This window comes from Lepisma saccharinum, chromosome 16, assembly GCF_977018435.1.
Source record: "Lepisma saccharinum chromosome 16, izLepSacc3.1, whole genome shotgun sequence".
In the NCBI taxonomy this organism is placed as follows: Eukaryota; Metazoa; Arthropoda; class Insecta; order Zygentoma; family Lepismatidae; genus Lepisma; species Lepisma saccharinum.
The window spans coordinates 35,699,066-35,719,834 of NC_139244.1; the positions used below are offsets into that span (position 1 = coordinate 35,699,066).

At 37.7% G+C, this 20,769-nt stretch overlaps 1 protein-coding gene across 1 annotated transcript in view; it reads left to right on the forward strand.

Annotated features, from left to right (window-relative positions):
- The first annotated feature begins 12,976 nt into the window (after nucleotides 1-12,976).
- Nucleotides 12,977-20,769, forward strand: part of sav (scaffold protein salvador) — a 47,742-nt gene continuing 39,949 nt past the window's right edge. Inside the window, exons 1-2 of the mRNA XM_083137328.1 lie at nucleotides 12,977-13,102; nucleotides 17,807-18,053. Of these exons, the coding sequence (XP_082993454.1) occupies nucleotides 17,963-18,053 (91 nt within the window). The 5' untranslated portion in view covers nucleotides 12,977-13,102; nucleotides 17,807-17,962. The remainder of the gene's footprint in view (nucleotides 13,103-17,806; nucleotides 18,054-20,769) is intronic.

Below are 20,769 nucleotides of genomic sequence, written 5' to 3' on the forward strand. Positions count from 1 at the left end.
GAACTATGACATATCTGCAAAATCATCTCATCTCCAAAGTGCATTGTGGTAAAAGGATACAGCAGGCGCTTTTGATAACGTTTCGGAAGACAACAAAGGCTTTACAAAACGTAACCAACTAACAAAACAGAGTAAAACATTTGATATGTTTGGTTACTTGCATTCTGATATTTTCAATCAACAGAAATTTTTGATCAATGGAGTGGAAATGCGGACAAAACTGATTCCTTCGAAAAAAAATTTCTGCTTGATGGGAGTAGATGACAGTGAAGGCAAAGTGGAAATTCTGGATGCTACACTATATGTGAGAAAAGTATCGGTCAGTTCATCCATCAAACTTAGTCACAATCGCATACTGCAAAAACATACAGCAAAATACCCTCTAACAAGAGTACAACTTAAAGCTGTAACTATTCCAAAAGATATTGTCTCAAAAACAATTGACAATGTGATACTTGGACGTCTTCCGAAACGATTAGTTGTGGGGTTTGTTACCAACGATGCATTCAACGGCACTCTGTCTACAAACCCATTCAATTTTCAACATTTCAATTACAACTTCTTTACTTTATATGTTGATGGAGTCCAAATTCCCGGCAAACCACTTCAACCAGACTTTGAAAACAACAAGTACATAACAGCATATCACACATTATTCTCTGCAACAGGGATACACTATATGGATGAAGGAAACAATATATCGCGTGAGGAATACCCCCAGGGATACGCATTACTTGTTTTCGATATAACACCAGACGCAGCTGCAAGTGCCATATCCCACTGCAGTCTTCAACGGCAAGGGGCTGTTAGCTTGGAAGTCCACTTCAAATCGGCTTTGGAATCTACTGTGACTTGTGTTATCTACTCTGAATTTGACGCTCTCATGGAAATTAATAATCAAAGAGATATTCATCTGGATTAATTGTATAACAAGGTGAGTTGCACAATATTACTATTTAGTGTCCAGCAATGCTGTCGACTTTAAATTTGCTTCACGGGTTAATATCAAATAGAGCCTTTGACAATCATCATGTTGGGGTTTTCGCAGCTAATGAATTACCTGTACATGTGGAACTACCAGCAGCGTTGATTGTAAATACAGACCCCAAAGATAGCCCCGGGAAGCACTGGGTAGCAATTTACATAGACAGTAACTCCCGGGGGGAATTTTTTGATAGTTACGGAAAACCTCCACATGTGCATAACCATTTGCGATTTTTGGAAAGTAACTCTAAATTCTATACGTACAACACTCATCAGATACAAAGTTACGGGTCTGTGTACTGTGGGCATTACTGTTTTCTGTATTTATTCCATAGAGCCTCTGGTAAACCCATGCATAAATTTCAAATTTTATTCCCAGTACCGATAAAAAACGACAATATTATAACAACTTATTTGCTGACTCGTAAATTAAATTTATAATACTCGGTACGTATACTAGAAAATATTGACAGTAAATACTGTTTGAAATTTTATACAAATTACATATGGTCCTAATAGTATATTAATAATTTTGTAGCGTTACAGTTTACAACAGCTTACTTATAATCTTTATCTTGTTTTGTGTCTTTACAGAACAATGACGCAATATCCAGAGATGGGATTTTTCAATGCTAGATTGTCCTCTTTCAGAAACTGGCAATCAAAAGAATTCCCGTTTGTAGAAGCTCTGTCCGAAGCAGGATTATTTTACATTCAAAAAGAGTTTAAAACAGTATGCTTCAAATGTGGTGGAGGATTATACCGATGGAAATACAGAAACAATCCAATACTAGAACATCGTCGATATTTTCCATTTTGCCCCCTGTCTATAAACCTAATTTCAGATCGACAATGCGGTTGATGCTTTAATTAAATTAATTAATATTTGTTATCCAACATTTCCTCAATATGACGTTTATGATATTCTGCTGATTTTTCTCTCACCATTGATCTTTGTAACGCCCCGCCCCCTCCACCTTTTTTGTCCAGCACATGCTTGGTTTGCTACGCGCGCATGCGTCTCAAAAACACACCCACGCATTTCTTCAAATGTATATCTGCACGCTGCGACATGCAGTATCTCGCAGTTCTTAGTCATGGAATCCTCTATTTCGATGCCGCTGAAAAAAAGATTTCAACCGTACACTAATTTCAAGGGGGTTCTTCAGAAAGAGAGCGATCAGCATTTACCTGAAGAACAAAAACAAGTAACTAGTCTTATACGCCAGTCGATATTATTTGATCACGTCTACTATTTGAATGCTTCGAAAACAAAGGTTATCTCAATCGGACTTTCCTGGTCAGGCTACACAGAAGCGGGGCGGCCGGTGTTGAACTACAGTTGCAGGAGTGGCACGCTCTTCAGGAATTGTTTCCAGTAATCGACAATTACATCGCTATTCCAGGTGAGCAGCCTCGTGTTTCCTACCCACTAAGTGAGCAACATGAATTGCTGATAACCACACTGTACAATCGCCGTCAGATCATTATAAGGAAGAAACCAGCTTACGGTTCCCTGGAGATAGTGTTCATCGCAGAAAGTTCGTGGCGGAACTTTATGAACATATTTGTGTGCATCGAGCATGCGAAAGTTATGTGTGAAACAGTGTCGCCGTATCTGAAATCATATTTTGGAAACTGTGTGGAATCTTGCATTCTCGACCTTCGCGAACAATGTTTCGGTTGCACAGATATTTCCCCTGTCCATGCATGTAATAAGGAGAAGTTTGTGCTTTCCCATCTACATGGATGTACAAAACCTGAGCCTTTGTCTATACTAAACATCGACGGAAAAAGACTTTCCAAAGAAATGTTTGTTTTTTGCGAGAACATGCTTGTGGAAAAAATAGTGAAACATTTTAATTCAGTGGTTGCAGCAGAAAATGGATATGATAGTGACACAATTCCTTATGTGGGTGAGTGAACAAACTTGAAGAATAAAAACTTGTTAAATAACATGCTGATGAACTGGTGACACAATATAAACATTTTACATATGTATGTGTGTGTGTGTGCGGCTCTTTTGAATTTTGTAAATATTGGTAATAAACAGGGATAAAATATATGTCTTGGCTTTTTTTTTTCACTTATCACCCCTTTAAAAATCCTCATGGTTTATATTTTTACTGGTAACAATCGTTAATAACAACATTAATAATTAACTATATAATGAAAAAGTGTGTATTGTGGACTTGTCGAAGATAAAGCATGAGAGCTTTTCTTCACACTGGTAAAAATCGGTGTTAATAACAACATTAATAATTAACTATATAATGAAAAAGTGTGTATTGTGGACTTGTCGGAGATAAAGCATGAGAGCTTTTCTTCACACTGGTAAGAATCTGTGTTAATAACAACATTAATAATTAACTATACAATAAAAAAAATTGTGTATTGTGGACTTGTCGGAGATAAAGCATGAGAGCTTTTCTGCACAGCGCTGGACACGCAAAGGCAAGTATCTTTATTTTCATTCTATTTCTAACAGTGATTCGCTATTTTTTCTTGTCACTATAAAAAAACTAATTCAATTTTTCTTTTATCACATCTGTCGCCATTTTGCTTGTTTTTTGTTTAATTCCTCTTTATGCATTAAGGTTAATCGAAACATAACTTTAGACTTTTACATGGAATTGAAACATAGAATGTTGCCTCCTTTGATTGAATCGAACCTGTGACTCCTCTTTGATCACAAAACAATAGTGACGGCCATCTTGCTTATTTTACCTACTCTTTATGCATTTAAGCTAATCGGTACTGGGGCCCCACACGGCAAAACAACATATTCTAATTTATCTTTGCGTTGTAATCAAAAGGCATTTTGTTTTGATTTTTAATATCTGTTCCTGCATAAATACTAATGGGGACTCAACACACTTCTTTTTTTATATATTTTAAAAACAACATCATTATCAGCCAATTTGACATTGTGAATCGAACCCGGGACCTTTTCATTACAGCATAAACATCCTATTTCCAATTAGTTCATTTTCTCTTTGTGCACAAAAAAGCTAATCGGAACTTTTAAACAAATACAATTGAATATCCAATTTTCACCAACATTGGGAATCGAACCCTCAACCACTTGGTTAAAACATCTCGCGGAATAAAAAACACCCCCCCGCGCCGCGCCGCCCCGCCCCGCCCCGCCCCGCGCCGCCGTCGCCGCTAAACACAAAACGCGGCCGCCATATTGATTTTATTCAAATACTATTTATGCACAGATGGACTAATCGGGACCTATAATGGCGGGACAAAACAATTGGCCTCATTTAACTACCTAGAAAATCGAACCCCGCAACCTCTTCATTACCAGGCGGCGACATTAACCACTAACCCAAGGCAGCCATATTGTTTTTATTCAATCACTATTTATGCACAGATGGACTAATCGGGGACCTATAATGGCGGGACTAAACGATTGGCCTAATTTAACTACCTAGAGAATCGAACCCGCGACCTCTTCATTGCCAGGTGACAACATTAACCACTAACCCAACTCGATTTTCGAACTCAACCATTTTGTTGCCTTTATTTACACACAGGCTAATCGAGATCATTCAATATTGACATCGTCGCCTTGTAATCAAGGGGTCCCAGGTTCGATACTCGGTGGAGGCACATAGTGGTCCGAATCACCACTTTTCAACTGTAGCTCCAATCCTGATTAGTTTTGCCGTGCATAAAACGGACTTAAAAAAACTAACTCAATCTATCAATCAATCAATATTGACTCTACCAGGAATCGAACCCTCGACGCCTCTTGTTTTACAGAGCAATAACCTTAGCCGCTAAGCTTTCGGGGTAAAGCACCTTCGGCGCCATCTTTAAATCATTTCTTCATGTCTTTGAATCATACGCAATGGTTGCGCGCGCATTTCCTCCACAGACACACACATACACACACACACAAGCATACGCACGTGTTAGGTTAGCATACATCAAGAAACAACGTGACAAATCCATTGACCCCCTCCCCCACCGCTTCCGATGTCTTCAACGTGATCAGACACGTTCTGCTGACTCAACAATAAAACAGCTCGTGCCCCGCTACGACCGGATGTAACATAACACCAGTCGCATCAAATTTTTGCTGACGCGTAGGAACGAAGTGCTGCCTCTCTACTGGGACATTTATCTATTTTCCCCCTTTTTCGTGTTCTTAATCGCTTTTCCTCCCCTTTTTGTGTCCTTTTACTGGTGATGTTAAATATATTTCCTCAGCAAATCATTGAATTTTCATTTTCTTTTTTTGTGACACTTTTTCTCTTTAAGATGTTTTCACATTGTTAACTGAAATTGAATGTATTTAAACTGTGCTTGATTGTTGCCTATTTGAAATCAACAATGGAAAGACCGCTACTGATATGCACCAGATCGCCGTTATTTTTTTTTTAAGATAGAAGGAAGAAGGAAACACAGTTTGGTCTTGGAAGCAGTGAAGCAACAATGTGTTTCTGAAGTGGTTAGTTTTACGTTTCATGTGTGCGCAGTGGACAGATATTGTTTGTGGATGTAAGTTCCTTACCTGCTTGTTCACTCTCTTAGATCCTGTTAGTGCATGTACTTTACCATGCCGAAAGTGCCCAGATCCCGATTTCTCAGTTTGGCTCAAGAATTTAAGCACGAGTTCATAGAAAGAGATGGAACTGTTATTCGATGCACTGTTTGTGATACGGGAATCACTTTAGATGAAAAACAGCAGAGAGATCGCATCCAGCAACATATTTCCAGCTCTAAGCATCAAAAGAACAAGAATCTGCAAGGAAGTAAATCTCGGCAGCCTCTCTTACGCAATGCATTTGAGCAGTGTTCTTCCAAGAACCAAAATTTAAAGGAATGTAATGTTGACTTGTGTTGACTTAACAAGGTGAACCATCAGGCCTTGAAAGGGTTCCTTGAAAAGTACACACGGTTGTCAGTGCCCGATGAGAGTACGTTAAGGAAAAACTATATTGAACCTGTGTATGAAGAAACTGTTCGTAAAATTAAGGTGAAAGTGTTAGATTGCGATATAGGTGTCATTCTGGATGAGACTACAGACTCGATGCAACGATATGTTTTGAACATTTTGGTTTTTCCTCTGACAGGTGAGGGAGGAAGTTAAGCCCATGTTACTAAACATGTATGAGTTGCAGACAACCAATGCCAGTACAGTGATGCAGTCATTTATGGATTTCTGTCAAAAACTATGGCCCGGTGGAATTCAGTTCGAAAAAGTTGTTCTTGTAGTTACTGACCAGGCTCCCTACATGCTTTCGGCATTTAACCAATTGAAGCCGTTGTTCCCTAAGTTAAAGCATGTAACCTGTTTGGCTCATGCCCTTCACAGGGTTTCTGAATCTATTAGGAACGAACACTACATTGTAAATGAGTTCGTATCTGATCTGAAGATAATACTCCTTAAGGCCCCGAGTCGCATTCTTCCCTACAGAGAAACTACCTGCCTGCCCCTGCCACATTTCCCCATCATTACTCGCTGGGGATCATGGATTGAGTGTGCTGCATTTCTGTGTGAAAATTGTGAAAAAATTAAGGACTTTGTGCTTTCCCTGGATTCAACCGACGCAGGTGCAATTTCCAAGGCACAGCAACTTCTCCTCCCAGACAAGATAGATGATTTGCAAAAATAACTATTTTGTGCACATTCCTACAAGTACCTGAAAAGGAAAAACAATGGGATATCTTTACTACTGTGAGGGGGCAGTTAGATGGTTTTGCCAGAGACAAACTTGAGGCTAGTCTTAACAAGAATCCGCATGGTTTGGAATTTGCCACTTCCACAGAGTTGCCATTCCGAGTGAATACTAAGTTTGCCCCATTTGTTTCTGTAGATGTAGAGAGAGGCTTCAGCTTATATAAAGATATTTTATCTCCAAAAAGAAACAAACTCACTTTTAAATATTAGAAATGCTTAATGTTGTAAGGTACAACAGCTTTGTGTTTTTTCCCGACTCTGGTGAATAACTGTAACACAACCTATGTGTGGGATGTGTACACAGCTTCGAGTGAATAGCTTAAGCCCCTATCACACGGAACTGGATTTCTAGTTGGAATGCCCTAGTTGGCGATGAACTGACTTTCTAGGTAGTAATCATGGCCGCCTGGCTGACTGGTTTTGAGGAATAGGACATGTTCTAACTGCTACTAAAGCCCCTATCACACGGAACTGGATTTCTATTTGGAATGCTCTAGTTGACGCTGGACTGGCTACCCATTTGCTAGTTTTCGCCTCACACGGTACTTGTTATACCGTACTTGTCGATAGTCTTTCGTTCCCATAATGGCGGCCGCGCGAGATGTAAACAACGTATCACTTCACACTTTTAAAATACGATAACTATCCAACGGAGAGGAATATCGCATCGCATTAAATGGTTTTAGGTAGAGAAGAACGGCGCTGATAAAATACGTACTTTACAAGGTTTACTATACACATATGGAAGAATATTTTAGCTTTTTCAATTGTAAACATGCCTTTCGTGTTGTATGCACTCGGAAGCCACAGACAAAAAAAGACTACTTTACAAACTCACAGAATATCTTCACATGGCCAAACTTTGCTCTGATAGGCTGTTCCACAGAATCTAGTCGAAGAAGTTAGTAGCAATTAGAACATGTCCTATTCCTCAAAACCAGTCAAGCAGTCAGCCAGGCGGCCATGATTACTACCCAGAAAGTCAGTTCATCGCCAACTAGGGCATTCCAACTAGAAATCCAGTTCCGTGTGATAGGGACTTAACTTCTTCGACTAGATTCTGTGGAACAGCCAATCAGAGCAAAGTTTGGCAATGTGAAGATAATCTGTGAGTTTGCAAAGTAGCCTTTTTTGTCTGTGGTTTCCGAGCGCATACAGCACGAAAGGCATGTTTACAATTGAAAAAGCTAAAATATTCTTCTATACGTGTATAGTAAACGTTGTAAAGTATGTATTTTATCAGCGCCCTTCTTCTCTACCTAAAACCATTTAATGCGATATTCCTCTCGGTTGAATAGTTATCGTATTTTAAAAGTGTGAAGTGATACGTTGTTTACATCTCGCGCGGCCGCCATTATGGGAACGAAAGACTATCGACAAGTACGGTATTCGCGATTAAAATTAACCGATATGCCATCTGCCGGGATTTTCAGGAAGTACTCTAAGTCAGTGATGCCAAACTCAGGGAAATTTCCCTTGGCACAGGGAAATTTGAGGGTGAAAAGGGAAAAGGGAAATTTAATGAAAAATAGCTAAAAAACAGGGAAATTGAAACTCACTTTTTCGTTTTATTCTTTTATAAAGTTCGAAAAGATTTTTTTTCAGCGTGAACTTTTTCCAAATGAATAGTTACCAACGGTGACACTTTTCAGTAAGCTTTCTTTCTCCCTGTTATAGATGACCTTGACCGGTCAGTCTTATATTTGTCACGTTTCCTAGAAAGGCCTCAATGCACGAGCAGCGCTGCACCTGGAAAGAATTTGGGACGGGATTTTCATTTTTTTTTCTTGTTGAGTCCATCATTTCAGAACGTGTCTTAGTGGCTGTGTGTGTGACTTTGTGTGTCCTGTGTTGTTGCAAGGAGAATGAAAGAGGTGACTGATAGGAAGCTACATGCTACTCCCAAAAAGGTTAGAAAACGTCGTGAGGATTTATCTGTGGATGAAAATATATCTGGGAAACATGTGAAAAAAATCGTATTGAGTGGCTGCCCATTACTTCACACTTTTATGATTTTCATAAATATTTAATAATAATAATAATAAAGTTTGTTCCTCAGGCAAAACAGGCGTCAAAAGAAAAATATTAACAGCAGGCCCCTAGCTAAGCATTGACAATGGGTGGGTTTCAAAGTCCGACAATCATTGCGCCGCAGACAAAATTTTTTTTTTGGTTTGGGGATTTTTTCAGTACATTAGTGTTTTATTTTAAAATTCAAATGTTTATTATAGGATAATTATATTATGAAACTATGATCAGTTTCTAGAATTTTATTCAATGGGCGGTTTGAACCCACTAAACCGCCTTATATACGGTCCTGATTAACAGGTATAGTAATACAAAGATACAGCTTCAGATGTGTTTTGAAAATCGAGGGAAATTTAGGTCGAAAAAGGGAAATTGTACACTGGTAAAAGGGAAATTCTGCATTCGGAGATTGACAACACTGCTCTAAGTAGGATACGTTGTGTTGAAGTCGTTTAAAGCATGCTGAATATGCGTGAAAGTAAGGTCTACTGTTCAGGTTTTTTTTTTGTTTTTTTTTTGCTCTAAATAGTTTTATGGGTCAGAACAAATTAAAAGTTTTCATGTGTTTCCACCCCGTGGAATCAACAAAATGAAATTTGTAAACAAATCAGGGAAAACGTAATTGACAGAAGATTGGTATGGGGAATATAACACTGTAATTCGGCAAGGAAATTACGAAGAATGCACGAGTCTGCTTACTTTATTTATAGAGAGATAAATATATATTTCCATGAAAGTAAAGTTTTAAATTGTAATTTATAAATAAAGCTTTTTTTTCGAAAAATCATGAAGCGTCTTAACCAATGCGTCCATGTATTACCGGTGTTACGTATGTGTGAAATTTGGAACAGGTGCAAGTCGATTAAGAGGGAAGATGAAAATAGTTTGAGAATGAATTAATGTCAAATGTAACCAGAAAAAAAGTGGATATGCTAATGTTACTGTTTCATTCAGTACGATGTCCTTTTTCAGTGAGTATAGCCTGGTCATGAAATCGTGAATATTATTATTAAACCAGCCTTTCTCTTTCGAGAAAGAACTGCAACGATATGTTCGCAATTTTCTCCTGTCCCAGCTTTTCAAGTACAGGCAGGGTTGGCATGTTTAAAACAAAAGTGTTTAAAACACTTTGTTTTAAACGTTTAAAACACACGGCTTTGTTTTTTTACAAATGTTTTAAACGTTTAAAACAATCTGTTTTAAACATGTTTTTTTTACAAGTGTTTAAAACACATTTTGGTGGTAGATATTTTATAGTCTGTGATAATTTTTTTGTTTGGCAACCCTGTTTTTCATTGAATCTGTGTCAATTAATCCGTTCTTTACAGGTCTCACTTATCGCACAACACTTGAGCAACCTTAATGTTCTGACGTCACGGGAGAAAGCTTTATAATTTTAGGCTGCCTATGTTGTTAGGTTAGGCAGGCTAGCAATGTATGCACAAGGTAGCAAGATTGTTGTGCGACAACAAAGACCCGTGCTTTACTGTAGAAATGGAAACCTCTCAGTTCCTTGTTTCGTATCGTCCTGTAAGTTTGAGACTGGTGGAAGCTTGAAATGGAAACTAATATCTAAATACACAATGCGTGATTTTGATCGTGACGTGATTTTTTTTCTTTTGCGATACGATTCATTGGTTTGTATAACTGAATGAAGCGCAGATGCTTACTTTTGGAAACATAATTTTGTACTTTGAAAAAAATCATCTGGAGAATCTATTATGACACTGCAGGTTGTTTTCTGCTATATAAACTGTTCAGGCAGCAGGAAATATTTCACCGTGATTTTTTCAGGACGAGGATAGGAATTCTATAATATTTAGTTTCTTGAAATTTAGATGAATATAAATCCTAACCTACTTCAGTAGTGGCGGAAAAAGGGGGGCTATTACCCACAACTTTTGTCCCTGCAGTCACGGCCGCCGACTTGTCAAAATTATTGGGGGGTCTCTGATCACTGAAATAAATTATTGAATGACTCACTCTCTCCCTTTTTTAAGTTTTGGCCACAGTGTTCGGAATCTCATAAAAGTCCGATCCGGACTTCGGGAAATGATTTCCCGAATTTTCGGGATCCCGTGCAGTCGGGAAATACCGAATGCTCCTTTGAAAATGTCGTTATTTCTCGACGTTTTCTGCATTGTCAATTTCTGGAACTTACCGTAAATTATTAGTTTTTAATCCAGAAATCACTTAAAGTGAAAATGACGTGTATAATTCGAGATTTTCAGAGCTTCGGGAAATTTTGAACATTTCCCGACTCAGTAGGGAAATTGAAAATTTTTCCCGTCCCGCACACCCCTAATAAAAGCCCATGAATTCCTCAAAAATGTCATTTTTTTATTCACAGTTCGAATGCAGAATATTAATTGTCCACGGTTGGATATGTCACAAGTTTCGTCAACCATAATAGCAAAATATTCCCGACTTTTATTATCTGCTACCACGGAGCGCAAAACAGATCTCCCTAATATATCAATGATCTCGTTCTGAATGTCATGCGAGAGCCATTTGTAGCCCGAACGTCCCATCCACTACCCTAGTTCATGCACATCGTCTTTTGAAACTCATGTTTAGTAAAAATTTTAACAATCCTCATAATTACATACTTAGTATATACTAGTAATAAATCATGCGTTTTGCTGTCTCTGGTCATAGCCTCCCCAAAGTTGATGGTTTAGCGGTTTTAGTCCACCAAAGTTGATGGTGTAGAAAATTTTAAATGTGTATTAAAAGTTAAGTTCATGTGGCACAGTTCAGAGTAAACTTTACAAGAGAAGCAAAATAATACATTAGATCCTCTTAAGCAAAATTATTTGGGTGGCTCTGCCCCCACATTGTTAATATTGGGGGGCTCGACCCCCCCCCTTAAGCCCCATGGAGTCGGCGCCTATACCTGCAGTAGAGGTGTGCGAGATCCCGAAAAGTCGGGACCGGGATCGGGAAAGAAAATTTCCGTCCCGATCCTGACTTTCCGACGTTTTGGGATCCCAAGCAGTCTGGAAATTCCGAATGGTCATTTTAAAACGTCGTCAATTCTAGACATTCTCTGCATTGTGGTTTTGTACCAGAAGTGCAAAAACAAGCACTTAAGATGGGAATTACATGTAGAATTCGAGATTTCAAGAGCTTTGGGAAATTTCGAACACATCCCGTTCCGAAAATTTTCCGACTTTTTCGGGAAATTGAGAATTTTCCCCGTCCCGACCCAAAAAATTCTGTACCCCACACCCCTACCCTGCAGCATGGTAAACCTTATCTCCAAATGTAAATAAACTGTCCTTGTCGCCATTGTACTCATAAAAATGAGTATTTTTTCTCTTTAACGACTTAACTATAATTTACTGGGAAAAGGGTGAATTTGTTTTGTTTAAAACATGTTTAAAACATGTTTTTTTAACTCATGTTTAAAACTATGTTTAAAACAAAAAAAACATGTTTTAAACAAAAAAAACAGTTTGTTTTGTTCTTTTTAAAAAAAACACAAATTTTGCCAACCCTGAGTACAGGTCAATTTCAATTCCTTTATTTTCAAATAATTTCCGAGAACCCCAGTTACATGAAGTGCAGATGATACAGCACTGCTTTGGACAACCAGTGCGTATACATAGTTTCGTCTGCATTTTCCGTGTTATTTTTGCCTATCATAATTAAATGATTCGTTCTCAGTACAGCTTCACGTTTGTTAGAGTACCTGGAATTCACATCGCATTCGCAATATTTAAAAATAATGCGTAATTTAAACGTTTTCTACCATACCAGTCATGACAACACGCTGCTCTTTTGTACTACTGCTGAATGTAAACAAAGATCTATCCTACTTAGAGCGGCCATATTGGAAGCGACACTAGCGCTCAGGTGGTAATTTTAATCGCGAATAACAAGTACCGTGTGAGACGAAAACTAGCAAATGGGTAGCCAGTCCAGCGTCAACTAGAACATTCCAATTAGATATCCAGTTCCGTGTGATAGGGGCTTTAGACTAATAGGAGGGAAGTTTTAATAAATAGTATAATTATCAGCACTTTTTTTCCCCCAATCAGCACCTTTTTTGCCCCTTTTTGGGTCTTATTTTAGCACCTTTTCCCTTCCTTTTTCCCAATGAAATTTTCCCCTAAAAATCCTAACTCTGATCATTACAAAGCATAGCTTTCCTTTCCACTATCGCTCCTTCTTCCATTCTCCGCGACGTGCGACGCGGCTACTTTCGATAAGGGAGGCCACTTTCGATATACTGTATCGAAATAGCGAAGAGTTCGACGAAACGAGAAATCGGTCGCAAGGAGTTGCAGTTGCAGAATCGTGAAATTACTTTTCCTCTTGTGCCTTTTCTTAATTATGATTAAATACTTCTCTTTCATTAATACTATCACTTTTTCTATGGAATGTGACGTAAGTACTTCACAGTGTTTCTTTAAGCTTAAATTTCAGAAATTGTTCATTGTATACAAGTGACATAAGCTGTATGGTGTCCAACCTTACTAATGCAATTGCCAAAGTGACAGTAACGGATACAGAAAATAGAGGGGGAAAAGCACATATACTATTATGTAGTAGAAATGTGAGCAACACGTTGCTCCATGCTATATATATATTTTTTTTTACTATTTCTATAAGTTGTTCTAAAGTTGGAAAACGTTAAAATGAAATTAGGTGAAATACTGTGAACTTTCATTTCTGTAGAAAGTGAAACAACGTAAACATAGCTACTATATAGAAAATTATGTATTTGTTAGGGTAACACTTTACTATACCGGAGACGGATTTCTTCAAATTTACAGGAGAAAGTACTTAAGCAAATCATTTTCTGTAGCGTTGTTGATATTCGGGAATGTAGTTTTGATCCACGCAACAGTAATAATGATACTAGGAATTATGGAATGCTCATAATATTGCATGTAATTATTAATCTATATTAGTCTATCAGATACAGTAGAAGACACTAGAGTATGGGTACAAAAAAAGGTCACTATACCAATGGAGGGTTAAATGAATTTTTTATACATTTCATTATGTGTAGGCAGTGTTTTTTTTATTTGTAAATGATACTGGGAGAGTGGTGACTTAAAGAGCACAGCCCATTTGGGTAAGAATTGACAATATAGAGAAAGTCTCCAATTTTGTTATTTTTCGGTATACTAACTAATTTTGGCCTCCTAATCACGAATCTGTTGTAAAGAACCAGGGGTCACGTCTGGAAATTGTATATTTTGATTAAACATTGTTCGTTAGCCCCAAAAACCATCCACGGGTAGCCCCACAAACCATTGACGTTAATTTTCGGTATACTAACTAATTTTGGCCTCCTAATCATGAATCTTTTGTAAAATACCAGGTGTCACATCTGGAAATTGTATATTTTGATGAAACATTGTTCGTTAGCCCCAAAAACCATTGACATTTGCCCAAAAATAAAAAACAACGGGTAGCCCCACAAACCATTGACGTTAGCCCCAAAAACCATCCACGGGTAGCCCCACGAACCATTCACATGAGGTTAGGTTAGGTTCCATTAGCTCTCATTTCACCCCTAAATTCATCGAAAAAGTAGGGTTCGTACTAGAATTGAACATCATAAATCATTTTCTTGTAAAACAACGGCGTGGTTGGAAACAATGAAAGGAGATTACATTCTCGTTCGTAAAACTACACATTTACACCTATATATAAAAAAAAATCAATCAGCTTTTTTTCAAATTTCCAGACGTGACCCCCGGTTTTTTACAACATATTCGTGATTAGGAGGCCAACATTAGTTAATATACCAAAAATTAACAAAATTGGAGACTGTCTCTATATTGTCAATTCGCTCCCCTGTTTGTTCCTCATAAATTAATACTTTTTGCATCTTAAGGCTCACAAATGTATTTCTCTAAATTTCAAACGCAGTCCCACAATCGTTTTCAGTATTCTACAGATAATCCTCATAGTTCTGTACATACAGTTGCAGGCCATGGGATGGTTGAGGTTGTTAAGGATGGATGACTCAATAAATACTTGAGTAGGCAGGACTCCATTTAAACAGATTTATGACATGCCCATAAAGTGGAGAAACATGCTCAAAGCAAATTATTCAATAGTTTCAGCTTGCTAAAGTTTGGGGCGAATTCGTTGCAACATTTGTGTTTGCAGTGCCATTGAAAAAGTGACCTTCACAGAAGCAGCCCAGACACCCCAACCAAATTTGAAACGTTACGGATATCTTTGCACAAACATAGACGTTTTGTCAAAATATAAGAGGTTCGAGTAGGGATCCCTAGGCCACTTGACATGGAATGACCCAATTATATTATTTAAAATAATTGATTTAGGGGGTTGAAATTGTTAGGTTCTTAAAGTTTTAGTTTTGATATATTGCCTATTTTCAAAATGACAACTTGATGTGCACACAATCCAAACTGGTAGCATTGATAATTATTATTATTATTATTTTACTTTAGTTTTCTTCCACTTGGCAAAGTAAAAAAAAAATCGACCTTAGGTTTATACCAGAGTCTGTACTTAAGCACAACAAGACATGATTTGTAACTGCTATTCATGGTTTCCAAGAAGTTAAGTTTTTTTTAAATGAACCTTGTGGAATTTTAATTTTCCTGCAAAAACATGTTATAACATTAACAAGTTGTATTTTGCTTACAAAATGCGTTTGCTGCGTTCGTTCAAGATACAAGCAGGATTTTTCAGTTTTTTTAAAAAACCTGATTAAATGAGTGAAGCAAAGATGAAAATTACCTTTCACATATTTTTATTATTTTCCTGTAGTTTATGGTTATTACAAGCATAAGAACACAGTTTTGTTATGTCCTAATATTTATAACATAAACAGAAATAAACATCTCAAGATTGGAACTTCATAATTAAAATATATTAAAACTTGTAACAAGGTGGATTACATTATTAAACTTAAATCATCCATAAGACATATAACCGTAAACTACAGGAAAATAATTCTATAATGCAAGCAATGCCTACATTCAAGAAAAACACATATTTTTATTACTCAGATTCTATTTTTACTTAAACAATCGCTAGGAGGCCCTTGTTAAGTCTCCTTCACCTAATTTACAGCGGAAAATACAGATACAGGGATATACAGAGAATTCCCTGATTGTCTCGGTGAAGTTTCAATGTATAAACCTTGCATAAAATGAACACAGAATAAAAACAATGTAACACATTGGGAATATTACTCACGGTTTTAGCTAGCTAGCTTTTTGTAGATCAGCGCTGTTCTTGTTACCTTATACTGACCGACGCTAATAAGCCTTAAACCATATTCTTGAGAGCTCTCGACACTTAAACAAGGCTCACTTATCTCTAACAAAAACCACTGTTAACGTATCTTCCTAATTTCTTAAATGCGCTTCCTGATCATTCCCCTTCAATCTGTAGAAGCCACCTCTTGACGATCCTATCCGGTTACACTGCAACTCTTCCCTTCTTCTAGGCTGCAAGTTCACAGTTAGAGTTCCTTTTTGGGATCGAACTCACTGCAAAGTTTCCAAGTTTTGCCAGCAACGAGCGCACGAACCGCAAAGACGCGACGTCATAACATCTAACCGCCGACTGCACTCTTTGTGTGCCAAAATTCCAGAACAGTCTTATTACTTAAGAGGGGAGTGAAGTGTTCTTTCTCCTCATTCGTTCTGGAGGAAAAGTCTTACAATAATCGGTTATAATGTTTGATAGAAATCCAGGGAAACTGCATCACCATCTAATGGCTAAGCTTACATAGAAAAGCAGTTCATTAATCTCACTCATTCTTAATCCTCTGAGCATGTTCATAATGCAAAGAAAAATTTTCCAATGTTTTCACAGGCATTTGATTCACCTGTATAAAGGCCAAGTACAAAGGGTGAAAGTACTTGCCTGGAGCTACTTGCTGCTGTGTGAATCGATGGTGGAGATATTGGTAAATTTCTTATATCGGACAAACTGATTTCTTCAAATTGACAGGAGAAATTACATACCGAATGCAGTTTCTTTATAGTTGTGGAAGTTCGGGGAAGTGTTTTCTCGCATCATTCATTGAATTTTGCCAGTAAATGATGTATGTGTGACCAATGCACGAAAGCTCTTCATTTCCTTCCAGCTGGATGTTGCCTGTGTGTGATGACGTTAATCCCAGTCAGTGTTTCCAAAGACATGTTTTTGTAACTGAAGAAGGTACGTTTCCGCAAATGGTTTGTGGGCTACGCATAGTTTTTTCTAAACCAATTTTTAACTATTGTAACCTAAATGTGACCCTACCTAACCTCACCTTACCGGAAATGGTTTGTGGGGCTATGTGTCAATGGTTTGTGGGGTTATGTAGGTATTTTTGTGTGCAGTGGGGTGGAAACACTGCATGCCGAGTACGGTAGTGAAACTGTGACCGCCATTTTGCGTGTTACCGAAGGCAAAAAGAAACTAAGAAAACTTACTCGATATGTCGCAAATAGAGCTTATTTCCATGAAATAAGCAACCTTCAGTAATGTTTCTCAATGCAGAATACATAAGTACGAATATTCAAATTAAATGAAGTAGCAAATTTCAGCCGTTTGTCCGATATAAGAAATTTACCGAGATATTTACACGTGTTGCTGCAAATGTCTGAAGCAAAAATATTTTCTCGGTACATCTCCACTTCTTGAGAATGATTGAACATGTCAGTGAAGACACAAGTACACTACAAAGACTGATTTGGAAAGACCACCTTTCTACTATTTTTCACATCTTGTAATGTTAAAGGGCATTCATCTAGAGTTGCCTTGTCAGTACCATTCATTGTGAGAAACAATCCTCACCATAAGCATTTGGAAAGTCTGTGAAATTTTTCCTTCAATGTCCCACAGAATTTCACAAACATGTCTTCTTCCAACTCCTTCACTCTATTTATTGAATGTAAATACATCAAGGAGAGTTCACCCACTACAGTGGATACTGCTTAAGCTCTTTGCTATGCAATGTCACCATAGCTTTTGTTCATATCTATCCTTTAACAGTGCTCATTAAATGAAGTTTATAGAAGGTCTGTAAATAGTGTCTCCCCTGTACTTTTTTTTTGTAAATGTGGTATAGTTTAATCTTTATTGACGTATTTTTTTTCTTTTCAGAGCAATGAGTGCTGATGATTGCAAGTGGTCACAATTATGTTATGGAAGATGGCATCATTTGCATTTCATTGCTAGTCAATTTCAAAAAATGTACACTTGATGAAGACGGTATTATCTAGTCAGCAGTTGAAGTCATTAATTTCTTTTTAGAGGAAAATGTTGTCAAGAAAAAACAAAGATTTGAGAACAATAAAGGAAGGTGTGGTTGGAAAGTATGTCAAAAAGGATACACCTCCTGAAATGCCAAGTAAGTGAACTTTCTGCATGTGGGCTAAGAAGGAGAGAGAACCAAAGAGGGCTAAAATGTAATCAAGGAAATAGGAGACATACACATACACGAGACAATTTTTTTCTACACTCTGTTCCAGAAATATATGGGACAAACTTGCGCATAAAGGTAGAGAAAGGAAACGGTGTGTGCTGCTCCAAACTGCTGGTAGATGCACTCACTTCCCTTTCACGAGTTTAGTGATTGGTCTTGAGTCACTAGTTGCACAGACTGTTTTTGTTTGTTTGCTCCAAAGATTCCCAGGACAGAGTATACATATTCACAGTATAAAAAGTACAAGAAACTTACGTGAGAGTATAATAGTCGTAGAATCCTTGCACACGATGTTTCACGAAGCTACGCTTCGCTTGTTCAGGTATTTCTTTTCAGTATATAAAATACTTCGTGATATATGTAAAAATAAATCCAGGATTAGGTAAAAAAGGGTATTGGGATATGGAATTTAAAATTACATGACATTAAAAATGCCATGTAGGCTAAAAGATAATTCTAAAAGAACGGTGTACCCATACTACGTCGTCTGCAAGGAGTTCTATGATTATTATACTCACTCATGTAAGTTTTTTATACTTTTTATACCGTGAATATATTTAGTGAATAAACACACAAATTTTCAAAATGTACAGAGTATACTGAAACTTGAATTTATCTGATGTTTCCTGTTCCCTTCGCATTGTCTCTCCCTCCTTTCCCCTCCTCACACTATCATATGGGATAAGATTTATGCTCATATTTCCCACCACCAAGTAGCCTTGGGTTGATATTACCAAATTTATGTTTGATTGCATGTTGACTATCGATGCTGCTGAAAAAATTATTGGAACTGCAGGGATGGAATAGCAGTGAGTTTTTCAAACATTGAAAGGATTGAATCTATTCCTTTCTACTCCTGTTGGCACCAAAATGATCAAATTCCATGTGCTGTATCTAATACTCCTACCAATCGTTGGAGCACCCATACGAAAACTGGTACGATCTGCCAATTGACAATTGCTGTTCACTAAGACTCGAAAGTTGATGGCCTAAAACATCTCAAAAAATGATCTGAAGAATGATGACCTCAAAATAGTAAAAAATGACCTAAAAATAATTTTCGCTCTTAAGGGCATGCAGGATAGTCTCCACGTGGCTCTTCCCAAGTGGCACTGTTGCCAACTTAGCTCTCTTGGAGCCAGTTCTGGCTCTTTTGTGCACTTGTTTGGATGTGAACTGGGGTGCCTGCCCCTGTGCCCCTACCATGATATCATCACTGGTTCTGGCTTACACACCAACTTTTGTCATGATTATACATTTTGCACGTGACGAGATATTGTTATATTGGCTGTGTCGCCCCACCCCCTCTTATATCCCCAGCTACTTTTGTTATATAGTGCCGTGTTGATGTGAAATTTGCGTAATATTGTTATCAGGGAATCCTTAATTTTTGATTTCTTTCGACCATGAAATGGGTGATGGTGAAATCTAAGAATAAATTGTCATCAATTTAGAGTTAACGGTAATAACAGCGCCCTACCCCTTTGACAACTAACATTACTTTAGGAAGCACTTCGTAAATCTAGCTCCTTAAAAGTTAGTTTTAACTCCATTTAAGATGTAATTTAGCTCTTTTATGTCCATCAGGTTTGGCAACACTGCCAGGATGGCCGTAGGAGGCAAGGATAAATCCATTGGGCTTATGGGAGTATCATTTGATTTGTTCTCTTGGGAATATCAAACTTCCGATGGAATGGAAAAAAAATATCAATGGGAAGAGGCCAGTTTGAAGATGTAATTGCCAAGTGGAAAAGTCGAAACTTCCATTTAATTAGCCATAACTTGATGTTGAAGTTGATTCCCCATAAGGAATACATGGGATTCCGAAAATTCTTATTCATCATATTTTTCAAATATCGTGTCCAGCTTAATAATTAACATAAATAAATGCTTCCACTTGCAACATGGAGAGAAATGAATACTCTTGATACACCCAGGTTTTTTCTTTAGTAGCAGTGCCCATTCGGGCAATATTGAAATAAATGCACAATTGGTGTGTAATTGTACCTCCTCCCCTTAAAATGAAAGCTTGTTTTTTGATATATTACAACAGAGTAGTTGAATAATTAGACAAAACCTGTTGTTTGGTGGTTTAAACTACTGAAGCAAAGAGAAAGGAAACAATTAAGTGCTAATGTAATTTTCCTTATTTTCACTTCAAGGCTTTTCTGTGTAAGTCATTCATCTCCCCTCAGAGTGGAAGGGGTCCCCGGGTCGATACCCGGTGGAGGCACAGTGGTTCGGATCTCACTTTAATCTGTAGGCTCAGTCCCAATTAACCTTTCTGTGCATAAAATGGACTTAAAACCACAATTCAATTTAATCCTTTCAGAGTGGGCTTTTCATGATACAGTGGTCAATCAACATCTGAAAATACAATTGTGTTTTCCGATAATAATTATTTTATATTGTGACTAGAACCCAAGATTAGAGCTACAAGGGTTGATCAAATGAAAAGGTACGAAACGTCGTAACAACGGAATCGTTTATATAATACCGATGCCGCAATGGGAGAACGTAGCGTGATATGTAGGGGTGCGATTGGAGTCGCCACGTGGCATCGGAGCATGCAGGGGAACGTGCATGCGCAGGAAAGAGCAGAGGCTCCGATACAGAGCGCCGTCCAAGTGATGCGGAAGTG